The sequence below is a fragment of the Strix uralensis genome, chromosome 15 (genome assembly GCF_047716275.1).
Source record: "Strix uralensis isolate ZFMK-TIS-50842 chromosome 15, bStrUra1, whole genome shotgun sequence".
Lineage (NCBI taxonomy): Eukaryota > Metazoa > Chordata > Aves > Strigiformes > Strigidae > Strix > Strix uralensis.
The window spans coordinates 8,395,983-8,412,456 of NC_133986.1; the positions used below are offsets into that span (position 1 = coordinate 8,395,983).

The window sequence follows — 16,474 nt, forward strand, 5'->3', positions numbered from 1 at the left end:
CCATCCAAGTCTTTCTCAATTAAAGGTCATTTTGTTAAACCCTTCTTTTGGAAACAAAGTGCTGCCATGTCTAGCTGAAACACAGGTTTTGAACATTGCATATTAAAAACACTAGGAAGACCCCAAAGAATTTGAAGATGGCAAGCATTTGCATTAGGTATAATCTTTAATGCATACAATAATGCATCTCGGCTCATCCAGAAATTCAATTTCATTTCAAAGAAAAAATACGCAACGTAATTTCACCAAATTTGAACGTTTTTTACTCACAAGATAGATAGATCTGCAAGTACGTACATCACATTTTTACTAATATGGCTTTTTCCCCTCCTTTTTTTTTTTTTTTAAAGATCTTTACTGGTATTTAATTAGTTACTAAATTTATTTTTAGAAAATTATCAAAGTACATGCAAACTTTTCCTAGAACATGGTAAATGAAGTGCATTCCCAAACTTCAAGGTTACTTCTCATTTAAAGAAGACACTGCTGGTTAATTTAATCTCAACATTCAGTTTTGGCCAGAAAATACTTTTTAAAAAGTCTAATGTGGAAAAAAAGATCTCCTTTTAACATACAGTGAAAACTTCATATCTTCTGTGATTTTTGTATGCATTTCTCCCCCCTCTCCACACTTTTTTGCAACCCTAGTAATGGAGGTCAAAGCTGAAGACAAACATCAGCTAGAACAAAATCACTATCATCCATTTTCAGAGTTTCAAAGTCAAGTCTAATCCTGTGCTAATGACTTAGCAGGCACAGGAACAACATCTAAATTAAAAGCAAGCAGATTAATTACATAAATCATGAAAAGCAGTTCAATTTTTCATATGCATTCTAGTTTGGTAATCCAAGACAAAGAAAAGATATTGTAACCTAGCAGTATTTCTTCAAATGGTATGTCTTTTATACTTAAGGTAGACAGCAACTGACATCCTTACACTGAGGTAATTTTCTTGCAGTTAGTTAATAGTTCCAATGCATGTCCTGAGACAAGTTAGGAAGTGAAAGGATTCAGAACTGCTAAGCGATTTGTTCTCTTTTTTTTAAAAGAGGAACAAACCTATGGATATTATTTTTTTTTTAAATCACAGTAGTAGTGAAGAGAAACTGGCCTGGACTTCAAAAATCAAATCAAGATGCTAGGTAATATTGGAAAAGAGAGGCCTAAAGCTATTTATCCTGACAAAAATACCTAATTCCCACTAGAGGTGCTGATTTAAGTTCCTTTCTTCACCCAGAGAAGGCCCCTCAGCCCCACGTAGCCATGGGGGCCAAATTTCCAGCTTGTCTTTATGGACCTTCATTACATCAAACAGAGCATGACTGCTCAAACCTGCCTCTGCCGGGAAAATAAAAGCCAGAAGTAAAAATAGCAAGCCCCTTATTAAACCAGCAGGCAAAGCTGAAACAAGGGGGCACAGCTTTAAGGCAGAGAAGCTCACAGAAGGGTCCCATCTTGCTGCCGTGCGAGACAGGGACCGACAGAGCCCGTGGAGTGGAGACTCAGGGGCCACCACAAAATGTTGCAAAATCTGCCCTCGCTTCGCTCAGTGACAACCCCTGATGGCGCTTTGCTTGTCCTGCATGAGGATTAAAGGTCTCCAGCAGTGCCTAGAACTGGCAACACTAATTGCCCCATGAAAGAGGAAGTTCAGCAAAATGATTAATATATTTAATATACATATATATATACACATACACAGAGAAAATAAGTTAACAATTTGTGGAAGTGTTACATTAAGGTTCAGTTTTTGTTTTGCTTTCTTCAACGGGATGAAACAACACATCTACTGATCTACGGACACACATTAACTGAAGATTTACCTGAGACCCTGTAATATGAAGACAGACAGACAAAAGAACGGGATAGAAACAGTCCCCTGAAAGGAAAGAACATTTACTGACTACTACAGTAGTGTGTGTGGGGAGGGAAAAAAACGGCTAAACTACTCTAAGCTCACCATCTCTACACTGATTGATAAGATATTTATAGGGACATAAAACATCACTAGTACACACTACATGAACACTGATCACTGTTAAAAAATATCATATATGTATGTATAGGATATAACAAGATAGTAAAGGTTACAGTTTTGCCAATTTTTGAAGATATATTTTTCTCCCTCATTCTAGTGCATTTACAATAAATTGGGCTAATTTTCTACTCAGGTAAATAAATGTGCTCTTAAAAAGCTCTACTTTTACTCTGCCCAATAGGTAACAAAACTATTGAACTCTAACATTCATATTACCACATATATCTGATTCCTAAACATAATGATTTAGAATGTCCTATTGCTATGCAATGTTATAACAGCCATCTCCCCCCAGCCCACGTATTTTGCATATCTACTGTTGCATCCATGTGGGTGACTGCAGTGGTTAATTGTTGTGGGGTTTTGGGTTTTTTTATGTAATGAAAATCTTTTAAATGAAAAAAAAAAAAAAAACACCCTATGTACATTTCAGAGAGAATACTGCTTTGAAGAATTTGTGTGCTATATATAAAATATATAGACAAGTGGGGTTCTGCTATTTCCCCGTTGGTTGAAAGAGAAGAATACATCTAAAGGTTATATAAAGGTGTTTATAGGAGAATGAACAGGGAGTCACAAAGTTGAACAGCACATCTAACTTCTAATAACTGTTGTCAGGTGGTAACTAGACTACACTTACCACTGTAAGAATACAAAGTTAGGCACAAATTATATGATGGCTTCTCGAGGAGATACTGTAAACAAAAGCAGAGAAACAAGGAAAAATATGTTCAGAGTATTGGAGTGAAGTGAGTAAAACCACAGTTGCACTCAGTGTGGAGCAAGGTTTCAGACACTTCCTATAACTGAGGCATTTTTAATTTAAATGACAGAAATCAAATTATCAAAAAAAACATGACAGTGCTTTAAACAGTGATGCCCATACACCTCAGTCTGGCACCATTTCCAAACCACTTCTAGACTCAAATGCAGTTTAGTCCCAGTCTCACATGATTAGTTCTTTAAATCTTGCTTTTATTTTTTTCTACTTGAAAAGATCAAATGGATTATCGTGTTTCTGTTCTGATCTCACATATCGCTTCCTGGTGTGCTGTTTAAAGGGTCTCTGCTCGTTTAGATAACAAGTCCTCATAGTATAATTCATACTCATAAAAAAAGTGTGCAGACACAAGGGGGCAAGATCTGCTGTCAGTGTAGACAAAGTGACCCCGCTAACTGCAAGAGCCTTATGCTGGATTTATACCAGGACTACAGGAGATCCTCTCCTTTGCTCGCTTCCGTCCAATCTGAGGGCTGAACTTCCCTTTGATTACACCGGTAACAAAATCCTAGTCCCATCATAGCTGCCTGTTACAAGGATGCTTGTGGGAAATGGGTCAAATTCTGCACTTAATTTCCTTAAAAGATTTTTCCATTGTGTTTCATTCATTCTTGCATCACCTGACAAAACCTGATATGTCACCTGTTTCACAATATGCTTTTGCTATTTCACCAGGTACAGAACACGTCATGGGCATCACCTACGCCTGGAAGTGGTCTAGCTAGGTCTTCCCTATGGCATGCAGCAGTAAGTCCTACTTCCCTAAGCAACCACTTCCAGGCACTGCGGAAAAGAAAGGAAGAAACAGTGGGGAAACAAAATGGAAAAAAAATATCAGAAAAGGCTGGCAATGTTATTGCCACCCATGTAATAATTATTAACATTGGGTCCCCAGTTCTATATCCTTCACTGGCAGTTTAAGTCCCAGGGAAGAGGTTCCCAGTGGATCAATCATATTCATGTAACGTTCACCGCGGTGCTTGGCCAAAAATGGACCCCAGTCAGGCTGTGGAGAGCACACCAACTTGAGTCGCTGCAATGTGGGGGAGAGAAAAGAGAGTCTCATTTGAAGTTACGGAGCAGAATTACAATGCAGAAGAAATGAGGATAGGCTCATTTAAGATTATTGATGATGGGCCTGCAATGCTCCACTGCTCAGTGTTTGTTTTGCACAAAGTTTGCAAGATTAATAGAGGATAAAGTGCCGAGATTTTAATTATACTTTTTCCCCCGCATCATATGAGGGGAGCTCAGAACCACTGCTACAGATTGCAAGGCTCACTTACTGAAGGACACGTGCACAATTACTTAGCCCAGTGGTCTAAGCAGTGGGTAACTGTGTTAAAATAATTGGATTTCTGTTTAGCATATTTCCCAAAAGTATACAAATGACCAAAAAGAAGTACATTGTTATGAATGAACAAAGATTTTAATTTTGAGATGACAAAATGTTTCATTTCTGTCTGCAGGAAAAAAGAAAGAGGAAAATGTTAACCTAGCAAGCAACAAAAATCTTCTAATCTTTCTGCTGATTTCTTTATTGAATATATAATTTGATTGGCGCATTTACAGATAAAAAGGAAAGAAAACATATTTCCGATGACTTAAGAGGGAACAATTATATGTTTATTACCTAATAAAGTGAATCAGACCTCTATATCAGTTATTTTAATCTCTGCTTAATTACCAGTTTGCAACTCTTACCTCCCAAATCAACCATAATAATTTTATGCAGCAGACTCTGTATTCGGGAAATACCGGGCTACAGCTGAAATAGCTTCAGCAAAAGCCCCTTCAAAACAGATCCAACTTTTTGGCATTTCTTTGGGTGCACTACTAGAGTGACAGCAAGGAGAGCACCCTATTTTTGCCACAATATACATGCCAGTACTACACACATAAGTTAGAAGATTTGAAACAGAACAATTTGTCTCCATGAGAGAAACTTTGGAGACGATGAACAAATAAGCCTAATTTCACAATAGCTCATTTCCAGTAAAGCAGTTGTCTCCTGACCTGTGCACTCCAACATGCGCTACACAAGGGCTGAATGGCCCTTTAGACAAGTGGCCTCGTTGCCTAGTGCCAACCGTGTACTTGGATGCTCTCCCTAGGGTGTCCCATCACTTAATATTAAACTCCTTTGCTCTACATGAAGCAGAAAAGCATGGTCTTTTCCCTTAGGCATATGTAGTGTGACATATTGAGAGACCAAAAAGATTATTCTATTTTAGTACATCTTCTCTCCTTTTCATTTTTGAGGCACATAACATCCCCCATGGGTTTTGCGGGAGAGCTGAACTGCAAAAGCGGCTATGGAAAGGGGAGGCGAGTGTCTGTTCCTTATCGCGAGGAGGCAGCAGTACAAGCAGTGTGCAGTGACGAGAGGGCAGAACTGAGAAAGCCTCAGAGGCCCAAAATAAGAGCACTGAACTTCTTCAGAAGGCAAGGTGAAGGCAACGAAGGGATGAAATGCTGACATGAGAAAGACGTCGCTGTACCCAGTCCTGCAAGGAACTGAGGAGCCAGCAGGACGGGAACAGCCGGGGAGCGGCAGTGGTGGCAGTCGGGGTGGCAGGCAGGGCCAGAGCACAGAGACAGGGAGCAGAAGGGGACTGCCACGTTTCTGGAGTGGCGGGGGAAAGCGGCAGGAATCTGATTTGCAAAATACAAAAAAAGCAGCATAAAAATAAAGTGCCACCTGGAATTTTTTTAAGCCCAGGTGCCAGGGAGGATGAGCTTATTCAAGAAAAATAAAGAGTTGAAGAAGAGGGGGGGAAAAAAAAAAAGATTGCCAGCTAAGTTTTATAATGAGTGAGCTGTAGAACATGAGGTCTTTTCATACGTCTTATTCCTGAACTTCATCACATGGCACAACCTCCTGGAGCACATCCCGGATGACTCGGGTACCCGACCATCTCGCACTTTGCAAACAGGCAACTCCTGACTGACATCTCCTAGCAGTGGCTGCTGCGCTCGCTGCGACACGATGGACACCCGCAGCTGAAGCTTCCTACGTCTACAAGCTGATTTTGCAAAAAGACCAGCAAAGCTAGAACAACTTTCTCTCAGTAACGCCATACCGAGGCTCATTAAATTCGTAACACCTTCTAGTTCTCATAAAAGCAATCACTTAACAGTTTAGGAGCATTTTGTTGAGGAACAGGGAATAGGAGGTCTGCATTTTAAATCAACTGAGTATCTCTTTGCAACACAATAACTAGCTTACCAGAAAGTAATCCTAGCACTATTATATGTTCAATATCGCAAAAATCAATGTAAAATAAAACAGACAGTCTCCTGCAACCATATTTTTAAGCAGCAAAAAGACAGAAGAATTACCTCAATAAATTTGCCTGGGGCTAGATGCATTTTTATCACAAACATAACTGGGATCCAGATAACTGAGCAGGCCAGCATCAGCCATCCAAGCACCATGGACCAGCCTGGATAGTGGTAAGCTCCATAAGTCATTGGTTCCCACTGGTAAAAACTGAAGCAAAGGATAAACTGGAAAAAAGGAAGGAAAACAAATGTGTTTGAATAAGCAAAACAAGCCCGTTACGCAACAAATGATAGGTATCCCCGCCCGGAGTTGGCGTATATGGAACACAGATAAAAGTACATACACGTAAGGAAGGGTGCTGCCACAAGCTGTAATAAACAGGTCAGAGTCTGAGTCTAATGAGTTTCATGGAAATCTTGCAAAATCCCACAAAAATCACTGTATTTATGTCAGAAGAATTGAAATTAGAATCTTGCCCCTAGAGTAACATGCTTTATTACATGGTCTATTGGCAGTTTTACCTAATGTGATTATGCTAAGTTACTCCATTTCACTTACTGTATGAATAGCAATACATCTGCTTACATTTGTGCATAATTCAGTAACTTTTGGGAAATGCCTGTGCTCGCAATAATTGCACACAGAAGATTTATAGCAGTATAACTAGGTGAAGGCACGTATAAAAATCATCGGTTTTATTTCCAGAGATGTGGAGTAATTGAAAGTCTAATATTAGACTATCCAAATGTATCCAATATTAGCTTTACGGGGGCAATAATAGGAAAGAATATATTGCTTGGTTTTGCTGTGTCTGTTTCCATTGCATAAAAATTGAATTATGACTGATCAGTGTCAATATATTTCTCACCATAATTCACTAAATATTACATTTGGAGGGAACAACCACAGAATATGCAAGTTTGAACTGACCTCGTTTGCTTTCCAAATTTGCTCTCCTTAAGAGACAACAACATTTCCTATTCCCTGGTTATGATTACTGGCAGTAGCTAAGAGTGCAAGTCTGATCAGTAAAGGAACCAGGCAATTTGCAGAAAAGCCTTACAATTCCCTTCAGAAGCATAACAACAGGTCTAAGGCAGCATCTTGAAAACAGCCATTGAAATAAGAAAGAAAAAAAAAAAAAAGACATAAAAACACATGCACACAACTTTATTTTTAACAAGGCCCTCACGAGAAGAAATATATTGCCATTTATGTTACCCTAATAATGTAGATTAAACTGAGCTATGTCTTCAAACTTTTAAAAAAGTATTTGCAAGCTATACCTACAATCAAACAATGGTTGCCACCGATAGGTAAGAGAGATCTCCCTGGTTTTCATGCACAGCAACACTATATTTCAGTGAAGACAACCAGTAAAGAAAATCTATGCAGGAAAGTAGAATATCTTCATTATGCCTGTTGGACAAATTGTTCTCATTGTAGAAAATTTCTTTTCCTCGCAACTCAGGGTTTTGTTGAGCTCACCAAAACTCACTAGTCCCTTCACACATGCATCCTGTCTGCAAAAACTAAACCTCGTTCAGTTCTTAGAAGAAAATTCCCTCTTTCCTGAATTAACAATACCAGAAAGTTACTAACCTTATGCAGAGGCCTTTGGGTTTTTTCCCCAAGAAATAAAAAGATTTACCCATGTTTACACTGTGCTGAAGAACAGCAAAAATAGGAGCTTCCCTGTGCATAAACCAAAATAAAACTTCTCTGGAAGAAATGACTGCAGAGGACTGTAGAGTCACCGTTTTGCTTCTTCACCTCCCCCAGCTGACACCACACTTACTGTTTCAAAATACATGTCTTTTCAGAAACTCTAGTATCTTTTCTCATCTGGTACCTAAAAATCTATGAATATTTGTAGGAACTATTTAGCACTGCTGTGAAATCGTGAGTTTTTAAAACCCTACACAAATACCGATAATCTTGCCACACTTGTGGTCTAGGCCTGAGGAATTTCAGGCCAAAGAATGTTCTCTCAAACGTAAAACACTGGTGAAAGAAGGCTCAGTTGTCTTCTACTGCCTTATCAAGATGAAGGCTTTTGAAATGGCTAAAAGAATCATTTCATTCTAATGCCAAAACATGATATGCAATTAAGGACTGTATCTGTAGGCTGGCTAAAATGTAAAGGAAACAGTATATTAGAAAGCTAGATAAATGTGGATATAGTTATTATATTTTGGCTCTTGGACTTGAAATAACATACGTAGCGATGGTAAAATTGAGAACATGCCATCTTCTAGATTAAATCAAATATTAATTTGAATTAATGAATCAATCCAGGTTTTGGGGTGGAAATAAAAATTTTTAAAAAATTATTTTAAAAGAGAAAAAACCCGGCAAAAATAAATAAAACACAACCCTCGTCTAAAGTTAAAACCCTCATGATTTATTTAAACAGCCAGGCAGGTGCCCGGCCCCCCCCCGCCCCCCGCACCGCAGCCGCTGTCGCACAGCGCCACCTGCCGGGGCGGCCGGGGCAGCGCCGCGCGCAGCCGGGGGCACCGTGGGGGGCCCTCACCCCACGCCGGGCTTGTCCGGGTGCGCAGTGGCGAGCAGCCGTTCGCTGCCTCGGGGCCTCCAGCCCCCTTTTTTTTTTTTCTCCCCCTTTTTTCCCCTTTTTTTTTTCCCCCCCTTTTTTTCTTCACCCTTTTTTCCCCTTTTTTTTTAGAGACACTGAAGGGGTTTATATTTGTTAGGGAGAACATAACTATATCGATTTTTGCAAAATATCTCCATCTTTGCAGCTAAATCTTTTGCCACTCAAATTCCCGCGGAAGCCTTTCCAAAGCATGTGTTTCAGATGAGTTTATGACGCAGTAACACGGTTCTCCCTAGCTCAGCCTGAGAACAGACAGGAGGACCATGTAATTTCCTCCCCTTCTCTACGTGTGTATATACATACATATATTTTACATACACACACACACATAGAATAATCAAAAAAGCTGCTGTGCAGCTGTGTGCCATACCAGCATTCTGCACAGCCAGGGAAAAGCTGCCACAGCAGCATGTGGAGACCCACCATGCCACTGACCCTCTCTACCCAAAATGCCCATTTATGCTGTCTCATCTGCTATACACACATGTGCACACACAAGTGTCTAGGTAACTGCATCCAAGATCTAACTACTGCCATTCAGAAACATCACAAATGATGAAGAAACAACAAAACTCTTTGGAAAAGACATTCAAAAAACTTTGCTTACTGTTAAAATAGTTGGGGTCACAAATGCCCAACAGACTCTCCAGAATTTACTCGGCTGGAATCCAATCATCATTTCTATATCTTCACAAAACCTTTGCAATCCTGTAAATAACAAACGTAAATGCAATTAGGTGTGAAAGGAACCAGCCGCAATTTGCCACACAGCTCTTGTGACCTCCCTTGAGTCTAAATACAAAACCAAACTCTGACTCGTTGGTTGAAAACTTCCGTGGAGGATCTAACCACACAGTGGTGGGAACCAGCCTAATAAAATATTTACTTCCTAAGGATTAAAGAAAAATTGAGTTTTTACATAGAGATTAAGTGTGCAGTATGTTTCAGGTTAAAACAGGAATAGTATGTACTGGTTAGCTGCAATTGTGTGTATACTTGTTACATTTCACTGTGAAGATAAGCCTTATTAATATCTGTATAACTGTTTCAGCATCAACAACATCTGAGCTTCTCTGTGCCCGCTACGTGACTGGGGTACAACTGTATCACTCAGCATTGAAACTGATAACGTGCTGTTATTTTTCATTTGATGTGTAAGCAATACTTAGAATTATTAGAGAGCACCTGTAAATATTTTAAATTATATTCAACGTTGTTTGAACAAACAGATCGACTGACATAGTAATTCTTCAGATTATTGTATTGATTGCATCGATAAAGTTACTTGAGTTAATAAAACACACAAGATTGGAAAATGGTGTTTCAGCCACCATGCCATGCAGCTGGGAAAGGTGTGTTGGCCCAGCAGCTCCTGCCTGTCTGATAAGCACCCGTCTGCTTTCCAGCCTTGTTCTGCAGAGCTGTTTGGGTATGTGGCCCCTACTCAGTATAGCCATTAGTAATTTATCCAGAAGTAATCAAAACAAAATTGAAATGTGTTCCAGCTTTGCTAACAATGTTAAGAAGAGGGATGTCTGGGGTCCAAGGATGAGCTTCTCCGTCACACAAACATTTCCAGTTTGGGACAATTTTATCTAATAAAGCAGGTGATGGTCTCTGTCATTTAAATTTTATAAAGCATTATTCTACAGCATTTAGTCTAACTTTTATGATGTGGGGACAGGGATGGAGCTTAAATATTGGAGAGAAGTCACTGAGTAAGGGAAGAAATACTTGGAACAAAAGCAATAAACTGCCTTATGTTCTTATTGCCCTTGTAGCCAGCCACTGCAGCTGCTGAATATAAGAAAGGATAATCCCCAGGCTTGATCCACCTAATTTTGAAGTCTTTATGTTGATATCAAGGAGAAAGAAATATATCCATCTCACTGTTTCAAGAATTAAGGAGGTAAAAAAGCAACGGCTCAATATTCAGTCTCTTCTGATGCACCTCCAAGAAAGCACGGCTGTCAGGTGCTCGAGCAGCCCTAAAGGTCTGGCACAGAGGGCGAGCACAGAGTAAGCCAGTTCAGGCAGATAGCATGTCAGAGAAAAGCTAAAAAGCTGTGTTATGATAAGAAATAGAGAAGAAAAATAAATCAAACAAGATGATGGTATTGCAAAAACTGGGGGGGGGGAACGTACAACCTGCAGAGGATGTAAGCTTAGAAACCTAACCCAAGGGGACCCAGATATCTCATTTTTTTCTGTATCTGTAACTTCTCTCCCTTTTTTTCCTCTTTTCCACTGTCTACAGCAAATGCTTTTCTTCAGAAAGCCTCTTCTTTTCTCTGTAAAACACATGTAATTTTTACGACCCCTGGAATCACCATACTTCAGCACCTGTCGGACTCATGGTGTGCTTCTCCATTTTGTAATAGAGTTTTGTATACCTGGATCCCCCCAGGGTTACCTGAAAGGAGATCTTTGCTGCAGCTGAATGATTTGTCTCTGTGCTTCTTACAGTTCAGCGCAGCATCTGCAATGAGCTACGTGGGAGATGCTCACACAGCGGTCATCCCTGCAGCGTGCTGTGGTGGGAACACAACTAGTTTGACACTAGTTGCAGCAGCACAAGGTATGGGCTGAAGAGTCGTTCCACAAAGTTTAAAGCTCATCCAAGTGTCTCTACTTCAGCCACACTTGCTGCTGCAAGGGAGGTATACCTAACTGGGTAGTTACCAGGGGCTTCTGTCTCCAAAATTCATGCAAGCTTCATGCAAATCAGCATAGATTTATTTGAAACTCCAATTAAAAAAATTACTTCCTTCTTGGAATTGTCAGTAGATATTCACAGTTTAAGGCACTTTTAAATATTAGCAGTTCAGGAGTCAAATGCGTGTAAACAGATACAGGGATTGCACAGCACTCATCTCTTTCCCAGTGAAAGACTGAAAATAGGTTTGTCAGGTTCCACGGGAAAATGTGAAGGATGCTTTAGTTAACAGAATGATGATTAAATCTTAGTATACCTGGTCTCCCTCTCAGATCAGTGCTGAATAACTTTGAGAAATAAACAATACACAATATTCCATATCTCAATTTCCACTCTCTAAAGTAGGATGATGTATTCATAAGCGCTGCAGATATAAAATCCATTAAAAAGAAGAATGCAAACCTAGACAGACAACTACTGCAATATTCTGCTCCAGGTAAAATGTTCAAAATTACTAACGCTTTCTACAGACACACTGCAGCAGTTACCACTCACTCTGACAACGAACCTTCACAACAACAGACTGTCAAAAACAGATCTAGAAGGAGCACGAACAAAGTTAAGGTCATGCATTTTCAGTTTCCAGCAGTGTTTCACTCAAGCACAAGGATCTTTGTATTTAGCTTCACATTACAAAATGCAATGGTGGGAATTATGCTGATGATTAAATTAATACCCGCAGCTCTAAGCTATCCTTTACCAATCATGCATCATAATCTAAACAACTGGAGAATAAACAACTATACCAGCCTGTGAAATAAAAAACAGCATTTGACTGGATTATGTAGCACTGACTCTACTGGAAAATAAGTGATTGCAAGGGAATAACCAAGTGTGCCTCTTTTTAATTTAAAAATCTCAACAAGCTCAGCAAGCAGAACATGTAACAAGAACTAAAGACAGATTTATTTCATCATAAAAGCACCTGCCACGATTGTGTCTACCTGCTTCCTATGAAGAGTACAAGTACACAGAGAAAGGTGTCAGTGGAGTGTAAAACAGCAGTTGTCAGAGCTTGAAAATATATTATGCCAATTTTAAGCACTGCTTGAAGGAATATAACAAGAGCAGCAGCTTTGCTTGTATTTACAACATGCAAAACACAAATATACAAGCTGTGTTCCTATGAACAGTCCTTAGAAAAGCAGCTTTAATGCAGTAGAAGCAGCTATGAGACATTAGTCAAGCAGATAATGATTGCAAAGTAAAACTTTCCTTTTTGTGTAAAAGAGTAGAAGCTCTTTAGTCTAGTAAAAGTTTGATTCCAGGGAATAACTTTGAAACAGTTTATATCAAAGGCTTTACTAACATCTGTTGATTAACAATCAGTTGGTATAGAAAGCATGGAAAGAATGATTTGTAATCGGCAGATCTTTTCCAAGTCTGATTACATTAAACTAAAAAAAAAAAAAGTTCTCCTCTATTCAAGTCTTTCCCTTGCAGTGCTATTTCTGTATTATTTTATGTTTTTCATAAAAGATAGTGTTTTAAGGGATACTGAATTTGTTGGGCAAAGCAGGCACTAGCCAGAGCAATTTTGCTTCCAAGCCTAATAAAATGTGGTTCCATAAAGGCAGGTTTGTAGTGCTTCTGCCACACAGTGTTCAGAGGAGGAACAGAGCCAGTATTTGCTCCCTATTTACCTTCATCCTTACTTAAAAACATACAGAACAAAGAAATTCTACTGATTTAAGTAGTTTGGGGGTTATTTAAAAATATTCTAGGCAAGGAGTTTTTATTTTGTGCACTGATGGCAATGGCTTTAAAGCGGGCAATCCTTTGGACACAGACCAGGTGATGCTGTAGATACTGCTGGCCAGGAAGAGTGACGACATCTAGTGCTTTAGCACTGCGTTGGTCAGGCACGCTCTCAGCAAACACATGAGGAGGAAGAAGGGGAAAGAAATGAAAACAACAAACCCTTATACTCTCCTTGAGCATTCCCACTCACCATCTCTTATGGAATTGCAATGGTTTTAGGAAAGCTGGGAAATTGCTCAGTTCAATAACCAGATGTTAATGACTCAGATGACACACACCCAGTGGTGTTTCCACAGGAACAGGTAAATGTTAAACCTGGTGGTAACTGGGGCGAGGGAATGGGCAAACCTTGCGTGTCTTCATAAAACCGAAGGCAGAGCAATGGCACAACTTGCCAGCATTGATTTTCAAACAAGGAGTTCTGCTAATTAACCCCCAAAACCCATCTCTCTGCTTCAGGAGATATCTCAAAGCATTACACTCAGGTCCTTTGAGAAGACTGGTTCAATGTAAAGCTGATAGCAGTTACCAGTATCATTTCACTCACAAAGATTACACTTCCAAACCAACTGTCATTAAAATACTTACATAAAATTCAACAAGCATTTTGATCAACCAAAACACAATCAGTCTAAATCAAATTTTCTCTCAGTCTGTTGACTTTTTCTATTGTATTCTGTAATGTTTCCTCACTAGGTCACTTAGCTTAAAACCACTCAGACCTGCTCACTGGATTGGATGTCAGTGGAGATAAAATACACTTCTGTAATTCCATTAAATTAGAAAAAACAAGGAAGGGCTGATTCCCTGTCCTGTCTATAACATTAATTTCTCAAGCAAGAGCAACAACTTCTGCATGCTTTGAATGACAAGTACAATTTTTTAATGCATTTATATTACAGAATGGACCCCACAACACAGATACAGTGCACAGGCCCAGAGCCTAAGACCATGCTGCTATATATGCACCTTCAATAGAACATGCTGGGATTGTTTATGTCGATCTGATACAAAATATATAATTAATTCCTGTCCATAGCAACAGCAAAAACAGCCTTATCTTTGTCATCTTTAACACTGAGATTCAGCTCTTCCTTTGCATTTGAATGCAAGTCTTAAGCGGCATCACAACATTCCAGACATAAATTAATCATGTGTTATGTAGGGAGATCTTCACATTTCTTACCACAACCATCTGAGATCACACATTTCCAAGAATCAATCTGAAAGCACTGGACAAGTTTGGGAGCAAATCACCAGCTGGTGTCAACTGATGTAGCTACAGTAGCATCAAGGCAATTGCACTGCTTTATACTAGCTGAGGATCTTCCTCATAACTTAACATACATCAACATGGATCGATATAACTGGTGATGCCACTGTACAGAATTAATCAGTCCGAGCAGCTGCAGTCTTGATTCTGTGTTACAGACAGATGGGCTAAAGGAAAGGCTGGATGTAGGCATGGAAAATAAATCCCTCCAAAGTTGTTAAATGCAAAGATATCACTTCTAGTTCGGGAAGTCTCTAACGGTAAAACTGTTGGAGTGTGAAAGACTCCCTGGAGAAGTGTCACTGAAGCACTGAATGCTTGGTCTATTCTTATGCTTATCTCTAAGCACTGGCTTTAAGCTATTGGTGGGAAAAGGACATTAGATTATATGAAAGTCTTTTGAATACATGTATTTAAAGGAATCCTATATTAATGAAGTCCCATTATGTTTCCATTCAAAATAAGGGAATTCTGAGGCTTTTTATTTGGAAAAAAAAAAAAAAAAAAAAGTGTTACTCCTTTCATTAAGAATTTCACATTACCAGCTACTTCACCATATGCTTAAATATTACTTTGGCATAGGCTGTCCAATAACAGTATTTTTTCTTACCATATATATAGGAAACTCCAACGAGCTCAAAGATGGCAATGATGACAAGAGAATAAGAAGCTGCGTAAGTGTCCACAAGCTGTAACATATACATTCCACCCTAAAGAAAAAAAAAAAGATAAAAGAACCATTACTTGTGGCATATAGCTAGTGTCTCTCTTCATATGTGTCACAACTCTAACTGACGCTAAGGTAGGCAAAACGGACAGGGCCAGGACCCGGGACTCTCTATCCCAAATAAGCATCCCAACACCAACCGGACACAGGCTCACACTGCACTATAGTTTCTTCCTTCTGGCTGACTGAATTATCAAATCCAACAAGAAAAAAGCAGAGGGTACCCCTGAGTCTGGTAACACAGCTGGGGACAACATGGGTCTCAGTCCTTTCAGATTAACAACTGAACTGCAACCAGACTTTCCACCAGCAGCGTCTCTAGACACTTAGTACTACGTCAAAGGCAAAATCACCATTGAAACCAGGAATACTGTGAGTCCAGTTCATCTCTTTGGAAAGGATATAACACCCCAGCTTCAGGGCAGAGGTTAAGCGGCATAATTCAAGTGAAGGAAGGACTGAATCCATCCTAGGCTTTGGAACAGCAAAGTTGGGCTGGTAGGTGATGAGGTGGGGGGAAAAAGATGAATAAAATAGCAGAATAGATTTTCTGCACCTCCTCTTGAAATTGCTGATAGTTTATAAAGCTGGAGAAATTACTGGACAAAAGATGCTGAAGACTGTCAAGGGTAGATGAGAATTTCATTATTGACTTCACAGTTTGCCAAGACTATTAGTATGTATCTAATCCATGAAGGAAGGCACCCAAAACTGGTCTGCATGTTTATATGATATTAAAACTTCTAAAATTTTTTTAATGAATAGCTAACTTACATAAATACTCTGGAGATGTTTGGCTAGGGATAAATTTTAGAAGCAAAGCAAAACAAACTTTGAACAGCAAAGTCTTTTAAATATATCTCGCTCAGAGCAGCCATTAAAAAAAAAAAAAAAAAAAAGGCTTTCAGACTCACCTGATGTTTTTGCACATGCGGCAGAATTCAGCTTAATCTTTTGCAACTTGTGCAGGAGGAGAACGGCCACCAGAGGGGGATTGGGGACAGAGAGTGACTCTCAAAGCCAATATTATTACCTGAGTGATCATAGGAAATCCCATGATGAAAAAGGAGATGCAGCACCCAAGAGTGAACAGTGCCTTGTGCGTACGTAAGTACTTGGGGAACTCATCCGAAACAGAGGTCACTATAGTCTCAATAGTGGCAAACTGAAAGACAAAATAAAAGGAGTCATTTCAGTGTACACAAAGTGGTTGAACTGGATATAATGGAACATGAGAGACTATTTTGAGTTCTAAGTCTTAAACGCTCAGACGT

General features: G+C 39.4%; 1 protein-coding gene across 1 annotated transcript in view; it reads right to left on the reverse strand.

The window, feature by feature from the left end:
* Positions 1–3,697: 3,697 nt before the first annotated feature.
* The window catches only part of SLC6A5 (solute carrier family 6 member 5), a 33,055-nt gene continuing 20,278 nt past the window's right edge, over positions 3,698–16,474 (reverse strand). Inside the window, exons 12-16 of the mRNA XM_074885145.1 lie at positions 16,234–16,365; positions 15,084–15,183; positions 9,331–9,431; positions 6,163–6,330; positions 3,698–3,853 (exon numbers count right to left, since the gene is read on the reverse strand). Of these exons, the coding sequence (XP_074741246.1) occupies positions 3,698–3,853; positions 6,163–6,330; positions 9,331–9,431; positions 15,084–15,183; positions 16,234–16,365 (657 nt within the window). The remainder of the gene's footprint in view (positions 3,854–6,162; positions 6,331–9,330; positions 9,432–15,083; positions 15,184–16,233; positions 16,366–16,474) is intronic.